Raw genomic sequence first — 26,083 nt, 5'->3', positions numbered from 1 at the left:
TCACATTATTCCTTTCCACCACTAGATGTCCTCAGTCTTCTGAGATAAATGACACCCAGTATCCATTAATGTAGAAGACTAAGGACATTCGGTGAGTGCAGGGTGTCACGGACCCGCCCCCTGAGTAGGTGTCAGCACAGTGACCTACAATCACATTCATTATTTTCCACCACTAGATGTCCTCAGTCTTCTGAGATATATGACAACCAGTTTCCATCAATGTAGAAGACTGAGGCCATCTGGTGAGTGCAGGGTGTCATGGACCACCCCCTAGGTAGGTGTCACCACAGTGACCTGCAATCACATTATTCCTTTCCACCACTAGATGTCCTCAGTCTTCTGAGATAAATGACACTCAGTATCCATCAATGTAGAAGACTGAGGACATTCGGTGAGTGCAGGGTGTCATGGGCCTTCCCCCTAGGTAGATGTCACCACAGTGACCTGCAATGACATGATTCCTTTCCACCACTAGATGTCCTCAGTCTTCTGAGATAAATGACACCCAGTATCCATAAATGTAGAAGACTAAGTACATTCGGTGAATGCAGGGTGTCATGGACCCGCCCCCTGAGTAGGTGTCACCACAGTGACCTACAATCACATTATTCCTTTCCACCACTAGATGTCCTCAGTCTTCTGAGATAAATGACACCCAGTATCCATCAATGTAGAAGACTGAGGACATTCGGTGAGTGCAGGGTGTCATGGACCCGCCCCCTGAGTAGGTGTCACACAGTGACCTGCAATCACATTATTCCTTTCCACCACTAGATGTCCTCAGTCTTCTGAGATAAATGACACCCAGTATCCATCAATGTAGAAGACTGAGGACATTCGGTGAGTGCAGGGTGTCATGGACCCGCCCCCTGAGTAGGTGTCACACAGTGACCTACAATCACATTATTCCTTTCCACCACTAGATGTCCTCAGTCTTCTGTGATAAATGACACCCAGTATCCATCAATGTAGAAGACTGAGGACATTCGGTGAGTGCAGGGTGTCATGGACCCGCCCCCTGAGTAGGTGTCACCACAGTGACCTGCAATGACATTATTCCTTTCCACCACTAGATGTCCTCAGTCTTCTGAGATAAATGACACCCAGGATCCATCAATGTAGAAGACCGAGGACATTCGGTGAGTGCAGGGTGTCATGGACCCGCCCCCTGAGTAGGTGTCACCAAAGGAACCTGCAATGACATTAATCCTTTCCACCACTAGATGTCCTCAGTCTTCTGTGATAAATGACACCCAGTATCCATCAATGTAGAAGACTGAGGACATTCGGTGAGTGCAGGGTGTCATGGACACGCCCCCTGAGTAGGTGTCAGCACAGTGACCTATAATCACATTCATTATTTTCCACCACTAGATGTCCTCAGTCTTCTGTGATAAATGACACCCAGTATCCATCAATGTAGAAGACCGAGGACATTCGGTGAGTGCAGGGTGTAATGGACCCGCCCCCTGAGTAGGTGTCACCACAGGAACCTGCAATGACATTAATCCTTTCCACCACTAGATGTCCTCAGTCTTCTGAGATAAATGACAACCAGTATCCATCAATGTAGAAGACTGAGGACATTCGGTGAGTGCAGGGTGTCATGGACCCACCCCCTAGGTAGGTGTCACCACAGTGACCTACAATCACATTATTCCTTTCCACCACTAGATGTCCTCAGTCTTCTGTGATAAATGACAACCAGTATCCATCAATGTAGAAGACTGAGGCCATCCGGTGAGTGCAGGGTGTCATGGACCCGCCCCCTGAGTAGGTGTCAGCACAGTGACCTAAAATCACATTCATTATTTTCCACCACTAGATGTCCTCAGTCTTCTGTGATAAATGACACCCAGGATCCATCAATGTAGAGGACTGAAGACATCTGGTGAGTGCAGGGTGTCATGGACCTTCCCCCTAAGTAGGTGTCACCACAGTGACCTGCAATGACATTATTCCTTTCCACCACTAGATGTCCTCAGTCTTCTGAGATAAATGACAACCAGTATCCATCAATGTAGAAGACCGAGGACATTCGGTGAGTGCAGGGTGTCATGGACCCGCCCCCTGAGTAGGTGTCACCACAGGAACCTGCAATGACATTAATCCTTTCCACCACTAGATGTCCTCAGTCTTCTGAGATAAATGACACCCAGTATCCATCAATGTAGAAGACTGAGGACATTCGGTGAGTGCAGGGTGTCATGGACCCGCCCCCTGAGTAGGTGTCACACAGTGACCTACAATCACATTATTCCTTTCCACCACTAGATGTCCTCAGTCTTCTGAGATATATGACACCCAGTATCCATTAATGTAGAAGACTGAGGACATTTGGTGAGTGCAGGGTGTCATGGACACGCCCCCTGAGTAGGTGTCAGCACAGTGACCTATAATCACATTCATTATTTTCCACCACTAGATGTCCTCAGTCTTCTGTGATAAATGACACCCAGTATCCATCAATGTAGAAGAATGAGGACATTCGGTGAGTGCCGGGTGTCATGGACCCGCCCCCTGAGTAGGTGTCACACAGTGACCTACAATCACATTATTCCTTTCCACCACTAGATGTCCTCAGTCTTCTGAGATAAATGACAACCAGTATCCATCAATGTAGAAGACTGAGGACATTCGGTGAGTGCAGGGTGTCATGGACCCGCCCCCTGAGTAGGTGTCACACAGTGACCTGCAATGACATTAATCCTTTCCACCACTAGATGTCCTCAGTCTTCTGAGATAAATGACACCCAGTATCCATCAATGTAGAAGACTGAGGACATTCGGTGAGTGCAGGGTGTCATGGACCCGCCCCCTGAGTAGGTGTCACACAGTGACCTGCAATCACATTATTCCTTTCCACCACTAGATGTCCTCAGTCTTCTGAGATAAATGACACCCAGTATCCATCAATGTAGAAGACTGAGGACATTCGGTGAGTGCAGGGTGTCATGGACCCGCCCCCTGAGTAGGTGTCACACAGTGACCTGCAATCACATTATTCCTTTCCACCACTAGATGTCCTCAGTCTTCTGAGATAAATGACACCCAGTATCCATCAATGTAGAAGACTGAGGAGATTCGGTGAGTGCAGGGTGTCATGGACCCGCCCCCTGAGTAGGTGTCACACAGTGACCTGCAATCACATTATTCCTTTCCACCACTAGATGTCCTCAGTCTTCTGAGATAAATGACACCCAGGATCCATCAATGTAGAAGACTGAGGACATCCTGTGAGTGCAGCGTGTCATGGACCCGCCCCCTGAGTAGGTGTCACCACAGGGACCTGCAATGACATTATTCCTTTCCACCACTAGATGTCCTCAGTCTTCTGAGATAAATGACACCCAGTATCCATCAATGTAGAAGACTGAGGACATTTGGTGAGTGCAGGGTGTCATGGACCCACCCCCTGAGTAGGTGTCACACAGTGACCTACAATCACATTATTCCGTTCCACCACTAGATGTCCTCAGTCTTCTGAGATAAATGACACCCAGTATCCATCAATGTAGAAGATCGAGGACATTCGGTGAGTGCAGGGTGTCATGGACCCGCCCCCTGAGTAGGTGTCACACAGTGACCTGCAATCACATTATTGCTTTCCACCACTAGATGTCCTCAGTCTTCTGTGATAAATGACACCCAGTATCCATCAATGTAGAAGACTGAGGACATTCGGTGAGTGCAGGGTGTCATGGACCACCCCCTAGGTAGGTGTCACCACAGTAACCTGCAATCACATTATTCCTTTCCACCACTAGATGTCCTCAGTCTTCTGAGATATATGACACCCAGTATCCATCAATGTAGAAGACTGAGGACATCCTGTGAGTGCAGGGTGTCATGGACCCGCACCCTGAGTAGATGTCAGCACAGTGACCTGCAATGACATTATTCCTTTCCACCACTAGATGTCCTCAGTCTTCTGAGATAAATGACACCCAGTATCCATCAATGTAGAAGACTGAGGACATTCGGTGAGTGCAGGGTGTCATGGACCACCCCCTAGGTAGGTGTCACACAGTGACCTGCAATCACATTATTCCTTTCCACCACTAGATGTCCTCAGTCTTCTGAGATAAATGACACCCAGTATCCATCAATGTAGAAGACTGAGGACATTCGGTGAGTGCAGGTTGTCATGGACACGCCCCTGAGTAGGTGTCAGCACAGTGACCTACAATCACATTATTCCTTTCCACCACTAGATGTCCTCGGTCTTCTGTGATAAATGACACCCAGTATCCATTAATGTAGAAGACTGAGGACATTCGGTGAGTGCAGGGTGTCATGGACCCGCCCCCTGAGTAGGTGTCACCTGTAAATCACAGTTCACCACTCACCAGGCTATGAGGAGCAGGGAGGAGTTAGTTAGTATGGAAGGGACGGGGCCTCTGCTGTGTAGATTTCTGTTTGAGCTATTGAACTCTGCATACAGCAGGCAGTATGGAAATCCTGGATGTGGGAGGAGCGGAGGACTGGATATGAGAATACAAAGTAACAAGAGAAATAATAAAAATACTTTATTTCATCATCCTGACCAATAAAAATAAGATCTATAGAAGACGGTGACACATTCTCTGGAAAGCAAGACCGGAATCATGGGTGGAGTGTTCCTTTAGGTCAGGATTTCCTGAACCTTTTATCTCCGAGGGAATTTATAATAATTTTATCTCCAGAAACCCTCCTGACGTCTCCAGTGTGTAAGGTCATCTCTGAGGGTTCATCCACCCATTTCTGAACATCCTACTCATCCGAAGCTCCGCCTACAATCATCCCTCCTCCATCTTGGTTCGGAGCGTCCTTCATTTTCTGATATTTTAAAGAGATGGTTCTGGAATGGAGGACAAGAGGTGTCAGAAAATAGGTCACATGACCAATCAAAACCCTTTATTCTTCCTTTATGAGTGAACCCCACCCTGAGTTTTTCTCAGTCCTGTATAGATCTGGACTTACCGTAATTCCTCCAACCCACACGCCGCCAGGGCCACCTCCAGCTCCTGGAATTTATCACCCTTCAGTCTGTTCCCTGATAGGCTCAGTCTCCTTAGTATCCGGTTCTCTCGTAGTCCCAGGACCAGGCCGGTGCAGGAATCCTCTGTTAGCTCATTATTACTTAAACTGGAGAAGTGAAGAGAGAGAATTCAGACAATTAATGGAGAGTCAGACATCAGATGATGAACGGTATAAGAGGGCTGGGGTCTTCAGGGACCATGAATGGAAGATGTGGAGGACGTTTATCTGATCTGGTCTCCTCAGGGATTGTGTATTGAAGATGGGGAGGGCGTTTGTCAGGCCTGGACTCCTCAGGGACCATGAATGGAAGACAGGGAGGACATTTACCAGGTCTAGACTCCTCAGGGACTATGAATGGAAGATGGAGAGGATATTTATTAGGTCTGGTCTCCTCAGGAACTATGAATTGAAGATGAGGAGGGAATTTATTAGGTCTGGTCTCCTCAAAGAGCATTCATGGAAGATAAGGAGGACATTTATTAGGTCTGGTCTCCTCAGGGACCATTAATGGATGAAAGGGAAGACATTTTATCAGGTCTGGTCTCCTTATGGAAAGGGATAAGCTAATGGTTCAGTCTGAACCAAGGTTTAAAAAAATGCTCTGCACTTGTTGACGGCTGACTGCCGAATGCCTGCTCCACCGGGTGATTGTTCTTAAATCGGTAAAAGGCAGACCACCTAGTGACGTCACCTGGTGGCCCCACTCCATACCTATTTAAGAACGGTCATCCGGTGGAGCAGGCATTCGGCGGGGTCTGGATCTGGGAGTCCCTTTATTAAAGGGGGCTTCCAAATTCCGATAAACCCCCTGCCTGGAGACCCCCACAACCACCGCCCAGAGTTGTCGAGAAGAGGCCTTTGTTCCCATCAACATGGAGACAAGGTGCTTTGAGGTGGGAGGGCAGAGCCCCCCCCTGTCCCAAAGCACCCACCCCCCCTATGTTGAGGGAATGTGGCCTGGTATGGTTCAGGAGGCTCGTCCCCCACCCTTTCCTAGCCTGCCAGGCTGCGTACTTGGATAAGGGAGGGCCTGGTATGTACTGGGGGGACCCCATGCCATTTTTTGTGCATTCAGCAGGCAAACAGTCCACCTAACGCACAGAAAATTAGGCTGTTCTGAGAAAACACAAATGGGCGAAGTTCAGGCCGACCTTTTGCTCTGCCCGAACTATTCTCCCAACACTATGTGTGACTAGTTGTGGGACGGATTGCATTATTTAATCTGAGGAATATCAGATGTAGATTTTCTGTAGAGGAAGTTCCTACAAAGGACTAGTAGTATGCTACTAAAGGACCAGATTCCACCCATCATTCTTATGTCTCGTATATATCACACTGTACTCAGTCTGGTGACGGGACTGGTTGGATTATTTCGTTTGAGGAATATTAGATGTTCTGTAGAGGAAGCTCCGACAAAGATCTAGTAATATCCTACTGAAGGACCAGATTCCCACTTGTATGACCACCCATCATTCATATATCCCATATATCACACTGTACTCAGGCTAGTAATGGGACTGGTTGCATTATTTTATCTGAGGAATATTAGATGTAGATGTTTTATAGAGGAAGCTCCTATTAAGGACTAGTAATATCCTACTGATCCCCCTTGTATAACCTCTCATCATTGATATGTTCTGTACTGTACATCACATTGTCTTCAATCTGGTTGTGGGACTGGTTGGATAATTTAATTCGAGGAATATTAGATGTAGATGTTCTGTAGAGGAAGTTCCTACAAAGGACTAGTAGTATCTTACTAAAGGACCCGATTTCCCCTTTTATGACTACCCATCGTTTTCTATGTCTCATATATCACACTGTACTCAATCTGGTGATGGGGCTGGTTGGATTATTTAATCTGAGGAATATTAGCTGTAACTGTTCTGTAGAGGAAGTTCCTACAAAGGACTAGTAATATCCTACTGAAGGACCAGATCGCCCCTTGTATGACGTCCTGTCATTCATATGTATCACACTGTACTCACTCCAATTCCTCTATCCGGCTTGTGGTCAAAGCTTCCATCAGGTCCCTGAGATGAGGTCCCTCCAGATTGTTCCCGGACAGGATCAGAGTCCTCATGGTCTGGTTATCTCTTATTCCCAGAGCCAGATGGGTGCAGGAACTGTCTGTCAGGTCATTATTACTCAGACTGTAGAAGAAAAGCAGAATTAGAATAGATAAATGTACTGTAACAGAACTGCGACCCACACTGTGTCTGTGGACTTCCGTCAGTATACGGCTTCCTCCAGTCTTGAACATAGATATCAGATATTCCAGCTGCCCCCATACAAAACTAGCTGACAACTTAGCTTGCATGTATCTGAAAATAACAACCACTTTATTGAACAAGAAACAGACTTTTTATACACTTGAGAAGTATGTCAGTCACTACATGAACAATGACCCCAATATTACCCAAAACATCGCACAATGGTTAGATAACGAGGTACAGCTGACTCATGGCTAATCCCATCTAGACAAGGTTATCATTAACATGCTAATTACCTCAGCGCACTTACACCAGCCTGGAAGACCAGACTGCCGGCAACAAGGCTAAAACAGAATACAAAATTACACATCATCCTAAGTATAAACACAGAACACATTATTACACAGACAATAGGAAGAGACCACCAGTGACAGACTGTCCGTCTCTGACATTGAAGGACATGGAACAGAGGCCAATGTGATTGGCTCTTTCAATAAACATGTTTAGAATCCAACAGGCCAGGAATAGTATTCATATATTTCTTGAGATATATGATTGATAAATATTACTGTCCCATTTGAAGTAATTCAAACCATATTCTCAGCGTCCCTTAATTAGCTGTCTATCATTTCCTTGGTCACCCTGTGTCCCTAATAGACATAAGGTGACTTACACATAAGAGGGGCCTAGGGAGCTGAGAGAGGGATTTCCCAACCTCTCTAAGGTAAGCTGGGTTCCACAGACCCCCAACCAAAGTGACTCCTGTCACAATAAAATCAATGTACCCTCCAGAGGTCTATGTTATATCCTTAGATCAGTTGAGGAATGGAACCCCCAATGTTATATCAGATAAAATACAGTATGTTCCTGCTGAGTATCTGCATGTATTTTCTGACAAAAAAAGTCATTTGTAACCCTGATATGGAACCCTCTATGTGTACCGTGTATTGTATGTACCCTACAGGGATTCATTTCATATCCCTCATATAAATTGAACCCGCTATGTTTATTCCACTGAACTATTTTTTATCACTTTAATGGACTCTGGTACATATAATATTATGCAAACAAAAGTCTGAATGTTACATTGTTCCTCTTCTATCCAGACATCCTTCACACCCTTATGTATTCAAAGCTTTCAGTCAATGTCCATCCTTTCCCTTCTTTACTCAAGACTGTTGCTGCAGTTCCCGTTACCCCTTCTGATATGTTTTATCCTTCAGACCTTTCTCCATTTTTGTTGCCGGTCTCTGGATTTGTTCTATGTTCTCAGTGATCCTATGAGGACTCTATACTGTATATAAAGCAATATGGTCCTCAACATCCTCATGTTCCATAATCCAGACCTTCTTCCTATTTTTTCCTATTTTTCCCTCTTCCTATTTTTTTTGCCCTTTGCTGAACTTGTTCTATGTTATCAGTAATCCTATGAGGACTCTATATATACACCTATATGGTCCTCCAAAACCTCATGTTCCATCATCATCCTCAGACCTTTCTCTATTGTTGTTGCCTGTCTCTTTATTTGTTCTATGTTCTCAGTGATCCTACGAGGACTCTATCTATATATACATCAATATGGTCCTCAACAACCTCATGTTCCATCACCCCTCCGACCTTCCCCTATTTTTGTTGCCGGTCTCTGGATTTGTTCTATGTTCTCAGTGATCTTATGAGGACTCTATACTGTATATAGACCTATGTGGCCCTCAAACATCCTCATGTTCCATCACCCCTCAGACCTTTCTCCATTGTTGTTGCCTGTCTCTGGATTTGTTCTATGTTCTCAGTGATCCTATGAGGACTCTATACTGTATATACATCAATATGGTCCTCAACAACCTCATGTTCCATCGCCCCTCAGACCTTCCCCTATTGTTGTTGCCGGTCTCTGGATTTGTTCTATGTTCTCAGTGATCTTATGAGGACTCTATCCTGAGTATACACCTATGTGGTCCTCAAACAACCTCATGTTCCATAACAATCATTCAGCTTTCAACATTGCCCTTAGTGGATGGAGTTGGCTTTTTATGAAATCTAAAGGGGAGACTAAAGAGGATGAAATTATATTTTATTATAAACATGTTTTGGATGTAAAATTGACCATTTCTATCAGCCCTGTGTACTCACTTTAATTCCTCAATCTGGCTGGTGGTCAGAACTTCCATCATGTCCCTCAGGTGAGGACCCTCCAGATTGTTTTGTAACAGATTGAGTTTCCTCAGGGTTGGGTTATCTCTGATTCCAGTTGCCAGGTGGATGCAGGAAGCGTTGGACAACGAGTTTACATCCAAACTGTAGAAGAAAGTGAAATGATGTCAGAGTTAATTTATCAGTCAGGAACTATGGTGGAAGTAGGGAAGAGCCAAATGTAGCTGGGTCTAGTTTGATGCAGGTTCAGAACATGACTGAAGTTCAGATCCCAAATCCAAAACCCACTGAAGTCAATGGGAGCCAAACCTTAGAAATCAGTAACGGGGGGGGGGGGGGGGGGGTAAAAGGCAAGCGATTGTCAAACAAAGGGCATGGTTGTCTGAGGGATATGTACCAATGAAAACATTTTTTTAAATTATTGTTTAGCATTAAGAGGGTCTTTTCATGATGCTTAAGGAGCAACATTGAAAATACCATAATCCTTTAAATCATGTGCTTAGGGGATGCCTTAAAGCGGTATGTGGTTTCATAGAACCTTACAATTTTCAGGGACAGCACCAGTGACCCTGAATTGTGACATCACATACATTCCATGTAAGGAGCAACCCAATATGGTAGATTTCCAAAAGAAAAGGCTTTTTTCGTTTTTTTTAAAGACAGTGATTTGCGTAGCTGTCACGACCCGAGCCAGAACCTGCAAACTTGGCTGGTGATGTCCCTTCTTGCTGAGCCACCTGGGACAATTCCTTAAATGCCTTGCATTGAACCCTGTTTTTCTTGACCCTTGAACTCTTTGCTCCTCCCATGAACTTCCTATTTTAGCTATGGCTTTGTCCTTCCTGATTGCCAGATTACTGTGCACTTTCCAGCCGATATCTTGCTTCTTTGCATATCTGCAGCTTATCTTCACTACCCCTCATTACCAACCTTTGGCTTGTTCCTCGATTACGCTTCTGCTTAATCTTAACCTGCAACCACTTGTTACTGACCTTTGACTTGTTTACTGACTACGCTTGTGCTTGACCCCTACCTGCAGCCTCTTGTTATCGATCTTTGGCTTGTTTACTGACTACGCTTGTGCTTGACCCCTACCTGCAGCCTCTTGTTATCGATCTTTGGCTTGTTTACTGACTACGCTTGTGCTTGACCCCTACCTGCAGCCTCTTGTTATCGATCTTTGGCTTGTTTACTGACTACACTTCCGCTTGATTCCTACCTGCTATATCTGCTAATGGACCCTTATTAAAAATAAAAAATCCCAATATGATTCCTCAATGTAAATCTATTATCAATCACATCATAAGGAGATACAAATCCTCATCAATCACAATGGACAACACTTGCAGACCCGCCAAAAGGAAAACTCTGCTGGCACATTGATTCCTGATGCTACAATCACTGTGAATGGTAGCTCCCAGTCACCGCCACTAAAGGTAGACAAAGAGGCGGAGTCTCTGGGGTGATGTAAGGGATCAACGTGGTAATTACCATACTTGGTCAATGATGTCATAGGAGTTATCATAGGAATTGATGGAGTTGGTGTTTATGAAGTCTGAATAGACTAAAAAGGTGAAATGTGTTTTTTAACACACTTGGGATGTAAAATGGACCGTTTCTATCAGTCCTGAACACTCACTTTAATTCCTCGATCCGGCTGGTGGGCAGAGCCGCCATCATCTCCCCGAGACCTGGACCCTCCAGATCATTATCTGACAAGTAAAGTTTCCTCAGGATCAGATTATTTCTGATTCCAGATGCCAGGTGAATGCAGGAACTGTGTGACAAAGAGTTCACATCCAATCTGTAGAAGACAATGAAATAACATCAGACTTCATCCGTCACCCAGTAACTAAGGTGGAGCCTCGGGCAAAGCTATCCATGTCTATGGACGCAGGCAGTGGGGCATGAGAACGAGCCTGCACAAGTAGACCCCCTAGGTTCTTATGAGGGTACTCAGCTTATGTAAGGAGGCAAGAGTGCCAGTGGGGGCCCCCAGGTAAAGGAATTTAGTACTTTAACATTTCACCATTTCACGTAACTAAATTGTTTTTTACCACCAGACAAAATGTTTACTCTTCTTTTCTTTGGTGCATCTTCACCAGGGTAATGGCCATCTCCCCCCCCCTCCTTATTTCCCTCCATGCCATTTGGTGGACAATTTGTTGCCTTTTAGCCAAGAAAATTGCCATTTGGCCTGATTGGCAAATTTCCGATTTGTCTGGTTGACCTTATTTTTAAGATCTAACTCCAATTGACTTCAATGGGGTTTGTATTCTGCACTTGAACTTCAGTAAATTTCAGCAAACTTGTCTCAAATCTGACCCAGGCACGTTCCACTCATCACTAATATTTACCCCATGTGTGTTCCTGGTGTATATCAATCTAAAATGTTATCTGGTCAAGGATTTCTAAAAAAAATGATATTTCTTTTTGTACTTCACGGGACACAGAGCCATTAATCATCAGATATGGGGTATATAGCCACCTACAGGTGAATGGACACTGGCAACCAATCAGATACAAGGTTTTGTCTGTAATGTTGTTCTTTTTAGGCGCTGGACCCTGTGATCCGGACCCTTGGTATTACCAAACTTTCAAAGCGCTCCATGCAGGGTGCTCTACAGGTACAAAGCCATGGTCCCTCTAAAACAGGGGGACCCAGTCCTTGAAGGTCAGCAAGATGAGGCTCACTGTGATGGGTGAAGATTGGATTCCTGTTTCAAACAGAATCCTGTGGCAGGACTGGTAAGTACACTTTAAAATATTTACAAAATATTTCATGCACTGTTCCCTTTAAGAGATAACAGAGACCGGGTGCCATGTTTGTCTCTGCAAGACACAATAAGTGTTAAGTTATGCAAAATACAGCTGTCTTTTGTTACTTTGCATCCTATGACAAACACAATTTGGTCGAAGCTGCTCTTACCCGATCTTGTTGTTTTTCGCCTTGGCGTGAAAGCGCCTGTGTGTTCGTCCTCCCTCGATGGCGTGTTTGGGGCGAAGGCCCATTTGCGCGCATGCGTGAAGCTTTGCTCTTTAAAAAAGCATACGCCACAGGGGGGTGTTTGAACGTGATTGGCATGCATGTGGACACAACGTAGCACGCCGCACATGTGCAGTACAGCATAAAAAAGCACAAATTTTACGGAACTGTTTCCAACACACTAGCCTCTGTCTAGAGGCTGAACGGAACATAGAGCAGCAGCAGGTGGGTTGCGTGAGTCACTGTGGGTGTATGTTACTGGCACTAACAGGTCCTGTATCTTTGGGATGATCAGTGCTGTGTGTGATAAGCTGTATAGCTTGACACAAGCCTTGAGTACACTGAAGTTAGTACCCCAAGTTTGTCTTGCTTAAAGCAATGTCTGCCCTAAAGAGGGCTGGGGGGGGGGCACAGCTGGAAGGGGCACTATGGTGCCACCGTCAGGCCTTGAAGGTCCTTGCCATGCTTCCTCTGTGTCTACTCCCCTTGAAGAGCCAGAGGCCACTAGCCAATCTGAGCCATTTCGGTTTTCTTGCACAGTAGATGCTTCAGGTGCTTCTGCCGCAACCTACGTCACGATTTGGCATCAGCTTTAGCCAGCCTTGTCGGTAAGATTGCTGGCATGATTGCAGCTTCACAAGGAGGGAGGAAACGTGATAGATCCCCTCACCTGAGCCACCCCTTGAGTCAGTTCAGGATTGGGCAGAGGATGTTGAAGAAGTAGCTGATGAAGACCCTAAAGAAGGTCAAGCTGAGGTTTCCACTTCTGGGGAGTCAGAGTCAGAGGAGTCTTTGTCAGCCTCTCAAACCCAGAGATTGTTTATTCAGTCTCTTACGGAAATGGTCCGGTCTGGACACAAATTTCCTCCCTTAGAAACAGCTGAAGTTTTTTTTTTCCTCTCTAGGCTCATTGCACCCTGCTCATAGTTATCCAATGTTTCCTGTACATCCGCTCTTGGAGCAGGTAATGTATGCTGATTGGGACCATCCTGATTTGTTGTTTCTTGCTTGTTCCTCCTAAAAGGTTTTCTCTATTGTATCCTATGGAGGAAAAATTTACTAAGAAATGGAATATGCTCACTGTGGATGCGGCCATTTCTTCAGTTAACAAAAGTTCAACCTGCCCTGTGGATAATGCCCAGGTTTTTACAGATCCGGCAGATAAAAAGTTGGAATCTTTATTGAAAGCCTCCTTTGCGATTGCAGGTTCTGCGATACAACCAGCAGTAGCGGCCATAGGAGTGTGTCAGTCTTTGAAAGACCGCATAAAGCGAGTGTCCAAGACGGTTCCTTCTCAAGGAGAGTCTGTGGAAGATCTGTCAGATCTACCTCGCACTTTGTGTTTCGCAGTGGATGCTGTTAGGGACCCCATACAGCAAATGTCACGGTTTGCTCTGATGACAGTGCATATGCGCAGAATCCTTTGGTTAAAGAGCTGGTCTGCGGAATTACCATGTAAAAGGTTGCTGGCTGGCTTTCTGTTTCAGGGAGAATGCCTTTTTGGTGATGATCTGGATAAGTATATCCAAAAGATCTCAGGGGGGAAGAGTACGTTGCTACCTGTAAAAGGGAAGAGCAAACGTCCTTCCTATAAGGTCCCCAGCACTCCCAGGGTTTTTAATTTGAGACAGTGGCGATGGCCTCAGTCATCTGGGACCAGAACCAAGCCTTCAGAGCAGGGACAGAAGAAGCCCTGGGTCCAGAGATCAGCCAGGTCTTACTCTAATCCAAAACAATAAGGTGATACCACCCTTCTCCTGTGCTTAGAATCCAAGCTCCCTGACCACACTCCCCACGGGACTCACAAATGGCTTCTCGGATGGCTGAGGTCTTGCTGCCCAAAAAGGACTGGGGTAGTCCAACAGTACTAAAAATGATGAGTAGGTCATGACACAGTGGCTCTGAGGAAGAGGCTGAGCCTCGAAACGCGTCAGCCGTCATCTTAACAGGATTATGGACTAATACATGGACTATTCCTGACACTGGAGCGACTGAGCTTGATATGACTATTTTCCACATGTGTTTGTGAGTAGCCATTTTATATGTTACACCAATAAAAAGCCTATTATTGAGGATAATGCGCTAGGTCGTGCGCCCTTTCTTTGTTTCTTTTTGCTTTTAGGTCTTTCTGTAAGCCTACCATGTGAAGAGGAGCCCCCCACTCCATTGGGTGGGGGGAAGGCTGCTTCAGTTCTCGAAGGTTTGGGTGGAAACGATCCGGGACAACTGGGTTATCTCCACCATCTTGCAGGGGTACAAACTGGAATTTCCGGTGTTCCCATATCCTCGGTTTGTAAGGTTAAGCATACCGACAGATCCCATAAAAAGAAGATCTCCCCTTCTGGCTCTGGACCAGTTAAGGGCCCAAAGAGTGATTACGGAAGTTCCGGAGAACGAAAGGTTCAGGGATTTTTACTTAAACCAGTTCATAATCTCCAAACCAAACGGAGACGTGAGACCTATTATGGATCTCAAAGCTCTGAACCATTTTCTAAACATTCATACTTTCTGTATGGAGTCAATTCATTCAGTCATGGATTCCCTACAGGGAAAGGAATTTCTAGCATCCATAGACATCATGGATGCATATCTTCACGTGCCTATATTCCAGGCTCATCAAAGGTTTTTACTCTTTGCAGTAGAAAACTGCCATTTTCAGTTTGTGGCCCTGCCCTTTGGGTTAGCCACAGCTTCAAGAGTGTTCACAAAGATCCTAGCTCCAGTATTGGCTGTTCTAAGGTCCCAAGGGATATCTGTAATAGGATATCTGGATGATCTGTTACTTATAGATCGATCGGCTTCGGCTCTAAGACGAAATGTCCTCCAAACGGTACAGTTCCTAAAACGTCTGAACTTGGCAAAGTCAGCATTTTAGCCGGTCCAGCATCTGGAATACCTGGGATTCCTTGTGGACACAGTACAGGCATAAAGGTATTCTTGCCGACAAGAAGGGTCACAGACCTGAAGGATCAGGTTCAGTCCATAGTAAGGCTGAGATATCCTTTTATACGTCTTTGCATGAAGTTATTGGGAAAAATGGGGTCCACTTTCGGGGGAATTCCCTATGCTCAGTTCCATGCCAGACCCTAACAGAACAAATTCTGTCAGCATGGGCCGGAAAGGTTCAGTCTCTAGACTGGCCCATGTCTCTGGTACAAAGAGTACGTCAGAGTCTAAATTGGTGGTTGTTGACCAGAAATCTGGAGAAGGGAAAATCCTTTCTTCCAGTGACCTGGAAAATGATAACTACAGATGCCAGTATCTCTGGCTGGGGAGCGGTTCTGGAGAAAGCCACTGTCCAAGGGAAATGGTTTTTGGTAAAGAAAGGTCTCCCCATCAACATTCTAGAAATCCGAGCGGTCAGTTAGGCTTTGAAATACTGGATGCCCAGACTTCGGGGTCACCCTGTCAGGGAACAATCCGACAATGCCACGGCTGTGGCTTATATCAACCATCAAGGACGCACAAAGTGTCAGTCAGCCCAGAAAGAGGTGAATATCATACTGTCCCGGGAAGAGAGGTTTGTGCAATGCCTGACAGCAGTTTTTATTCCAGGAATAGAGAACTGGCAGGCAGATTTTCTGAGTCGTCAACAGATGTTTCTGGGGGGATGGTCCTTACATCCCGAGATTTTTCAATCAATCTGCCTACGCTGGGGGGTCCCAGATGTAGACCTGTTGGCATCCAGGTTAAACAACAAGTTGAAGAAGTTTGTGTCCAGGACCAGGGATCCACTCGCAGTCGGAGTGGATGCTTTGGTGACTCCTTGGGAGGACTTTTCCCTGATTTATGCTTTTTCTCCTGTGCAGCTAATACCGTGTCTCTTATGCAGAATCCAGCTAGAGGGGAAACCAGTAATCCTGGTAGCTTCGGCGTGGTGGAGGAGGTTTTGGTATCCACAAATCCAATGATTGGCAGTGACAAGGCCTTGGACCCTTCCACTGCATCCGAACCTGCTCTCTCAAGGTCCGATATTCCACCCTGCTGTACAGTCTCTAAATTTGACGGTTTGGCTATTGAAGCCTTAATCCTGAAGGAACGGGGTGTATCTGGCCCTGCAGTTTCTACCCTGATAAATGCTAGGAAACCAGTTTCTGGAAACATTTATTACAGGGTCTGGAAATCCTACATTGCCTGGTGTGAAGCCAGGAAATGGCATCCCTGCAAATATGTCATTGGGAGAGTTCTAGTTTTCCTACAAGCAGGGGTAAATATGAAATTAGCCTTAAGCACTATTATGGGGCAAATTTTAGCATTATCATTTTTTTCCAAAAACCGATCGCTTCCCATTCCTTGGTTCAGACCTTCGTCCGGGGAATGTTACTTATGCTTCCTCCTGTGAAGCCACCATTATATCCTTAAAATTTTAATTTGGTGCTGGCAGTTTTACAAAAACAGCCTTTTGAGCCCATGGGGCAAATTCCCCTGGTTCATCTGACCAGAAAACTGGTCTTTTTGATTGCGATAACTTTAGCCAGAAGGGTATCGGAACTAGCAGCTCTTTCTTGTAAAGAGCCATTCTTTATATTTCATCAAGATAGGGTGATTCTACATCCACACCCAGATTTTTTGCCCAAGGTGGTGTCCGCCTTTCATTTGAATCAAGACATTATACTACCTTCATTTTTTCCAGATCCTTAAACAGGGGAGGAAAAGTTACTACATTCTCTGGATGTAATGCGTGCACTTAAGTTTTACTTGAAAAGATCGGCTCAGTTTCGTAAGACCGATCTTTTGTTTGTGCTGCCAGAAGGCCAGATTTCTCATTGAATTTGCCAGGTTATTACCCAGGCATATGGTTTAGTAGGAAAGGTTCAACCTTTTCCTGCAAAGGCACATTCTACCAGAGGAGGAGGTGCCTCTTGGGCACATCGCCATCAAGCCTCTATGGCTCAGATTTGCAAGGCCGCGACTTGGTCATCGGTGCATATGTTCACCAGATTCTATCAAGTGGATGTTGGGACCCAGGAGGAGTCTGCTTTTGGCCGCAGCGTTCTTCAGGCAGCGGTGTAGATCGTTTGTGGTCAGATGGCGGTATTTTTCGGTGCCCCCTCCCCTCAGATGCATTGCTTTGGGATGTCCCATATGTTATGATTTATGGCTCTGTGTCCCGTGATGTACGAAAAGAAAATAGATTTTTAATACATACTTACCTGTGAAATCCATTTCTTGAAGTTCATCACAGGACACAGAGGTCCCTCCCCTCTTCTATGGGGCATTTATTGCTTGCTACAAAACTGAAGTACTTCCTGTGTGGGAGGGGTTATATAGGGGGACATCCTTTCTAATTGGTTGCCACTGTCTATTCACCTATAGGTGGCTATATAACCCATATGTTATGATTTATGGCTGTGTCCTGTGATGTACTTCAAGAAATGGATTTTACAGGTAAGTATGTATTAAAAATCCATTTATTAAATTTGAAAAAAATTTAGTAAAAGTCAATTAAAAAAAAAAAAATGATACATTAAACAAGTATTTTAGTCTTCCAAGAGTTGCATGCTGGGCATTGTATTGGCTTGTGTGGGGTCTATATAGGAGATTGTTTCTTTATGGACAATCAACATCTACCTTGACACATTTCATAAGGGACTGGATGAAGGGGCTATAAATACTAGGAAGTGATCCTGACATTCATTAGACCCGAGGAAGCCTCTTAGATATGTAGTACAGAAGAAGTCCAGCCAAGTGTGACCACCTACTACTGTCACGGTTCTCACCATGGTTTACAGACAGCCAGGCATGGTCGCCGTTAAGTACCTGACATGGGATTTGAACCTGTGTACTTTGACATTCTGTCCTGTTATCCTACCTCTGAGCCACACTTCAGCTCATATGGATCCAGTCCTGTTAATCTGGTATTGCCTGCAGCACTAGGGGGCTGGACTTCACCTGAGTATACTCTTGTCTCTCATTGTCCACCTGAAGCTAATTGCTCAATTAAGCAAGCTATAAAACACTGCCTCTCCCTTAGAGCAGTGTCAGTTCATTGCTGATCTTTGTTCCTGTTTGACAGACTTTGTTCCTGTGCTTCTATTTCCTGAGCGTGTGTTCCAGACTGACCACGGCTTCCATCCTTACCTTCGCTTCATGTTGTTTCTGCAACCTTATCTTCCTCTCATCTCCTGATCCTTATCCGGACTCTTGTCATCCAGTGACTACAGTTATTCCTGGACTTCCCTTCCCATTGTATTCCTGCCGGTCCAGCTTATTGGAGCACCTTCCCTGCCAAGCCCCCGTGCACGGATTCACAGCCCAGGTGGCTTTCTTACCTGGTCACCTTGGACTGTGGATATCTGCAAGGGTGAGTGCACATCTCTGCGTTACAGACTCCAACAAAGGTAAGCTCCGTGACAACTACTGGCTGAGCTTTTTTTTTTTTTTTTTTTTCTGATTTTTGGAACCAATCAGCTCTGATATACTCACTGTAATTCCTCTATCTGGCTTGTCGGCAGAGCTTCCATCAGGTCCTGGAGATGAGGACCCTCCAGATTGTTATCGGACAGGACCAGTCTTCTCAGGGTCCGGTTCTCTCTAATTCCCAATGCCAGGTGGGGGCAGGAATCATCTGTCAGCTCATTATCATTCAAGCTGTGGAAGAAGGAGAGGAAATGATTGGACAATGATGTTATTCCGCCAAGAAGGAGGACCCACCATTAATTACCTGAACAATAGTGACCAATAGTCCAGGATTTAAACTTTGTGCCAAATCCATGAACTTTACATAGGAGATGCTGAGATATAAAATGTGGGCAGATCAGGACACCCAACACGTCTCAACCTTATCAGTCACAGATTTGGCCATCCTTGTAAAAGCCCAGGCTTATGGTTTATGGCTCTTCATATCACTTATGATTGAGAGAAAATAAATCTGAACTCCAGGAAGGAATGGTTTTCAAGGCACAGTTTTTGTAATTCTGGCACCCTGACAGACATCACAACCAGGTTCTCCACCTTTACTACAGAAGGAACACACCCCCAGCCTGCTGATTGGACAACAAAGGGGCTGCAGTAAAGTAATGAGGTCTTCACTCTAATCACTCTGCTTTCTCCTCCTGTCAGCACATTTGTACGGCAACAGAGCAAGACAAGCTGTACCTCCAGTGCTGTATTTTGGCCTAGGCCAACAAGGCCCAGGCCTAGGGCAGCACTTTGCAGGGGAGCAGCAAAAAAGCCACCCCCCCACCACCTGAGACTCTATTGGCCACTGGTTGCTAGAACCACCTCTCTCACCCCCCTCTATCTCTTACTCACCCCCCTTCTCACTCTCTAACCCCTCCTCTCTCTCTCCCTCCCTCTCACCTCCCTCTCTCTTTCTCACCTCCTCTCTCTCTCTATCGTCCCCCTCTCTCTCTCTCGCTCTCATCTCCCTCTCTAATCCCCCTCTCTCACCCCCCCTCACTCTCTCTCTCACCCCCACTCTCTCATCCCCCCTCTCTCTTGCTCGCTCATCCCCCCTGTCTCTCTATCATCCCCCCACTCTCTCATCTCTTCCTCTCTCTTCCCCCCCTCTCTCTCTTCGATTTCCCCCTCTCTCTCTCTTCGATTCCCCCCTCTCTCTCTCACCCCACTCTCTCTCACCCCCCACTCTCTCTCTCATCCCCCCCTCACCCCCCTCTCTTTCCCTCCCCCAATCCCTCTCTCTCTTTCATCCCCCCTCTCTCTCCTTCCCTCACCCACCCCCCCCTCTCTCTCCTTCCCTCACCCACCCCCCCTCTCTCTCCCTCACCCACCCTCTCTCTCCCACCCCTCTTATGAGATCTCAGGGGTTTATGCTGGGACTTGTAGTCCTTCAATTTTGGAGTGGGGAAAATTTACATGGGGAGGGCGCCCAATTTTAGTCTTGCCTAGGGCGGCACAAAGCCAAAATACACCACTGTGTACCTCCCCCTAACAGTCTGCTAAATTGATGACTACAGGAGACTGACATTACAGGAGAAGTAGAGCCAAAGCTCAACACCAATAAACACCACCAGACCAGCATTGGGAACAAACACCACCAGACCAGCATTGGGAACAAACACCACCAGACCAGCATTGAGAACAAACACCACCAGACCAGCATTGAGAACAAACACCACCAGACCAGCATTGGGAACAAACACCACCAGACCAGCACTGGGAACAAACACCACCAGACCAGCATTGGGAACAAACACCACCAGACCAGCACTGGGAACAAACACCACCAGACCAGCATTGGGAACAAACACCACCGGACCATCATTGGGAGAAAACACCACCAGACCAACATTGGGAACAAACACCACCAGACCAGCATTGAGAACAAACACCACCAGACCAACATTGGGAACAAACACCACCAGACCAACATTGGGAACAAACACCACCGGACCAGCATTGGGAACAAACACCACCAGACCAGCATTGAGAACAAACACCACCAGACCAGCATTGGGAACAAACACCACCAGACCAACATTGGGAACAAACACCACCAGACCAGCATTGGGAACAAACACCTCCTGACCAGCATTGAGAACAAACACCACCAGACCAGCATTGAGAACAAACACCACCAGACCAGCATTGAGAACAAACACCACCAGACCAGCATTGAGAACAAACACCACCAGACCAGCATTGAGAACAAACACCACCGGACCAGCATTGGGAACAAACACCACCAGACCAGCATTGGGAACAAACACCACCAGACCAGTATTGGGAACAAACACCACCAGACCAACATTGGGAACAAACACCACCAGACCAGCACTGGGAACAAACACCACCAGACCAGCATTGGGAACAAACACCACCAGACCAGTATTGGGAACAAACACCACCAGACCAACATTGGGAACAAACACCACCGGACCAGCATTGGGAACAAACACCACCGGACCAGCATTGGGAACAAACACCACCAGACCAGCATTGGGAACAAACACCACCGGACCAGCATTGGGAACAAACACCACCGGACCAGCATTGGGAACAAACACCACCGGACCAACATTGGGAACAAACACCACCAGACCAACATTGGGAACAAACACCACCAGACCAGCATTGGGAACAAACACCACCAGACCAGCATTGGGAACAAACACCACCAGACCAGCATTGAGAACAAACACCACCGGACCAGCATTGGGAACAAACACCACCAGACCAACATTGGGAACAAACACCACCAGACCAACATTGGGAACAAACACCACCAGACCAGCATTGAGAACAAACACCACCAGACCATCATTGGGAACAAACACCACCGGACCAGCATTGGGAACAAACACCACTGGACCAGCATTGGGAACAAACACCACCAGACCAGTATTGGGAACAAACACCACCAGACCAACATTGGGAACAAACACCACCGGACCAGCATTGGGAACAAACACCACCAGACCAGCATTGGGAACAAACACCTCCTGACCAGCATTGAGAACAAACACCACCGGACCAGCATTGGGAACAAACACCACCGGACCAGCATTGGGAACAAACACCACCGGATCAGCATTGGGAACAAACACCACCAGACCAGCATTGGGAACAAACACCACCAGACCAACATTGGGAAAAAACACCACCAGACCAACATTGGGAACAAACACCACCAGACCAGCATTGGGAACAAACACCACCAGACCAGCATTGGGAACAAACACCACCAGACCAGCATTGAGAACAAACACCACCGGACCAGCATTGGGAACAAACACCACCAGACCAACATTGGGAACAAACACCACCAGACCAGCATTGGGAACAAACACCACCAGACCAGCATTGGGAACAAACACCACCAGACCAACATTGGGAACAAACACCACAGGACCAGCATTGGGAACAAACACCACCAGACCAGCATTGGGAACAAACACCACCAGACCAGCATTGAGAACAAACACCACCGGACCAGCATTGGGAACAAACACCACCAGACCATCATTGGGAACAAACACCACCAGACCAACATTGGGAACAAACACCACCAGACCAGCATTGAGAACAAACACCACCGGACCAGCATTGGGAACAAACACCACCAGACCATCATTGGGAACAAACACCACCAGACCAACATTGGGAACAAACACCACCAGACCATCATTGGGAACAAACACCACCAGACCAACATTGGGAACAAACACCACCAGACCAACATTGGGAACAAACACCACCAGACCAGCATTGGGAACAAACACCACCAGACCAGCATTGGGAACAAACACCACCAGACCAGCATTGGGAACAAACACCACCAGAGCAGCATTGGGAACAAACACCACCAGACCAGCATTGGGAACAAACACCACCAGACCAGCACTGGGAACAAACACCACCAGACCAGCATTGAGAACAAACACCACCAGACCAACATTGGGAACAAACACCACCAGACCAACATTGGGAACAAACACCACCGGACCAGCATTGGGAACAAACACCACCAGACCAGCATTGAGAACAAACACCACCAGACCAGCATTGGGAACAAACACCACCGGACCATCATTGGGAGAAAACACCACCAGACCAACATTGGGAACAAACACCACCAGACCAGCATTGAGAACAAACACCACCAGACCAACATTGGGAACAAACACCACCAGACCAACATTGGGAACAAACACCACCGGACCAGCATTGGGAACAAACACCACCAGACCAGCATTGAGAACAAACACCACCAGACCAGCATTGGGAACAAACACCACCAGACCAACATTGGGAACAAACACCACCAGACCAGCATTGGGAACAAACACCTCCTGACCAGCATTGAGAACAAACACCACCAGACCAGCATTGAGAACAAACACCACCAGACCAGCATTGAGAACAAACACCACCAGACCAGCATTGAGAACAAACACCACCAGACCAGCATTGAGAACAAACACCACCGGACCAGCATTGGGAACAAACACCACCAGACCAGCATTGGGAACAAACACCACCAGACCAGTATTGGGAACAAACACCACCAGACCAACATTGGGAACAAACACCACCAGACCAGCACTGGGAACAAACACCACCAGACCAGCATTGGGAACAAACACCACCAGACCAGTATTGGGAACAAACACCACCAGACCAACATTGGGAACAAACACCACCGGACCAGCATTGGGAACAAACACCACCGGACCAGCATTGGGAACAAACACCACCAGACCAGCATTGGGAACAAACACCACCGGACCAGCATTGGGAACAAACACCACCGGACCAGCATTGGGAACAAACACCACCGGACCAACATTGGGAACAAACACCACCAGACCAACATTGGGAACAAACACCACCAGACCAGCATTGGGAACAAACACCACCAGACCAGCATTGGGAACAAACACCACCAGACCAGCATTGAGAACAAACACCACCGGACCAGCATTGGGAACAAACACCACCAGACCAACATTGGGAACAAACACCACCAGACCAACATTGGGAACAAACACCACCAGACCAGCATTGAGAACAAACACCACCAGACCATCATTGGGAACAAACACCACCGGACCAGCATTGGGAACAAACACCACTGGACCAGCATTGGGAACAAACACCACCAGACCAGTATTGGGAACAAACACCACCAGACCAACATTGGGAACAAACACCACCGGACCAGCATTGGGAACAAACACCACCAGACCAGCATTGGGAACAAACACCTCCTGACCAGCATTGAGAACAAACACCACCGGACCAGCATTGGGAACAAACACCACCGGACCAGCATTGGGAACAAACACCACCGGATCAGCATTGGGAACAAACACCACCAGACCAGCATTGGGAACAAACACCACCAGACCAACATTGGGAAAAAACACCACCAGACCAACATTGGGAACAAACACCACCAGACCAGCATTGGGAACAAACACCACCAGACCAGCATTGGGAACAAACACCACCAGACCAGCATTGAGAACAAACACCACCGGACCAGCATTGGGAACAAACACCACCAGACCAACATTGGGAACAAACACCACCAGACCAGCATTGGGAACAAACACCACCAGACCAGCATTGGGAACAAACACCACCAGACCAACATTGGGAACAAACACCACAGGACCAGCATTGGGAACAAACACCACCAGACCAGCATTGGGAACAAACACCACCAGACCAGCATTGAGAACAAACACCACCGGACCAGCATTGGGAACAAACACCACCAGACCATCATTGGGAACAAACACCACCAGACCAACATTGGGAACAAACACCACCAGACCAGCATTGAGAACAAACACCACCGGACCAGCATTGGGAACAAACACCACCAGACCATCATTGGGAACAAACACCACCAGACCAACATTGGGAACAAACACCACCAGACCATCATTGGGAACAAACACCACCAGACCAACATTGGGAACAAACACCACCAGACCAACATTGGGAACAAACACCACCAGACCAGCATTGGGAACAAACACCACCAGACCAGCATTGGGAACAAACACCACCAGACCAGCATTGGGAACAAACACCACCAGAGCAGCATTGGGAACAAACACCACCAGAGCAGCATTGAGAACAAACACCACCGGACCAGCATTGAGAACAAACACCACCGGACCAGCATTGGGAACAAACACCACCAGACCAGCATTGGGAACAAACACCACCAGACCAGCATTGGGAACAAACACCACCAGACCAACATTGGGAACAAACACCACCAGACCAGCATTGGGAACAAACACCACCGGACCAGCATTGGGAACAAACACCACCGGACCAGCATTGGGAACAAACACCACTAGACCAGCATTGGGAACAAAGACCACCGGACCAGCATTGAGAACAAACACCACCGGACCAGCATTGGGAACAAACACCACCAGACCAGCACTGGGAACAAACACCACCAGACCAGCACTGGGAACAAACACCACCAGACCAGCATTGGGAACAAACACCACCAGACCATCATTGGGAACAAACACCACCGGACCATCATTGGGAACAAACACCACCGGACCAGCATTGGGAACAAACACCACCAGACCAACATTGGGAGCAAACACCACCAGACCAGCATTGAGAACAAACACCACACCAGACCAGCACTGGGAACAAACACCACCGGACCAGCACTGGGAACAAACACCACCAGACCAGCATTGGGAACAAACACCACCAGACCAGCATTGGGAACAAACACCACCAGACCATCATTGGGAACAAACACCACCAGACCATCATTGGGAACAAACACCACCAGACCATCATTGGGAACAAACACCACCAGACCAGCATTGAGAACAAACACCACCGGACCAGCATTGGGAACAAACACCACCAGACCAACATTGGGAGCAAACACCACCAGACCAGCATTGAGAACAAACACCACCGGACCAGCAATGGGAACAAACACCACCAGACCAACATTGGGAGCAAACACCACCAGACCAGCATTGAGAACAAACACCACCGGACCAGCATTGGAAACAAACACCACCGGACCAGCATTGGGAACAAACACCACCAGACCAACATTGGGAGCAAACACCACCAGACCAGCATTGAGAACAAACACCACCGGACCAGCATTGGGAACAAACACCACCGGACCAGCATTGGGAACAAACACCACCGGACCAACATTGGGAACAAACACCACCAGACCAGCATTGGGAACAAACACCACCAGACCAGCATTGGGAACAAACACCACCGGACCAGCATT

At 46.9% G+C, this 26,083-nt stretch overlaps 1 protein-coding gene across 2 annotated transcripts in view; it reads right to left on the bottom strand.

Annotated features, from left to right (window-relative positions):
* Nucleotides 1–4,934: 4,934 nt before the first annotated feature.
* LOC309543511 (NACHT, LRR and PYD domains-containing protein 12-like) overlaps nucleotides 4,935–26,083 on the bottom strand; it is a 113,973-nt gene continuing 92,824 nt past the window's right edge. The window contains exons 9-13 of one of the 2 annotated variants that reach the window (XM_082275986.1): nucleotides 18,799–18,963; nucleotides 11,026–11,190; nucleotides 9,366–9,530; nucleotides 7,011–7,175; nucleotides 4,935–5,127 (exon numbers count right to left, since the gene is read on the bottom strand). In XM_082275986.1, the coding sequence (XP_082132112.1) occupies nucleotides 4,959–5,127; nucleotides 7,011–7,175; nucleotides 9,366–9,530; nucleotides 11,026–11,190; nucleotides 18,799–18,963 (829 nt within the window). In that variant the 3' untranslated portion in view covers nucleotides 4,935–4,958. The remainder of the gene's footprint in view (nucleotides 5,128–7,010; nucleotides 7,176–9,365; nucleotides 9,531–11,025; nucleotides 11,191–18,798; nucleotides 18,964–26,083) is intronic. The other variant, XM_082275987.1, reaches the window with a different exon arrangement.

This window comes from Pelophylax lessonae (assembly GCF_965119305.1).
Source record: "Pelophylax lessonae genome assembly, contig: HAP1_SCAFFOLD_151, whole genome shotgun sequence".
Lineage (NCBI taxonomy): Eukaryota > Metazoa > Chordata > Amphibia > Anura > Ranidae > Pelophylax > Pelophylax lessonae.
The sequence above is the reverse complement of the archived record's forward strand: the minus strand, read 5'-3'. Positions and strand labels throughout refer to the sequence as shown.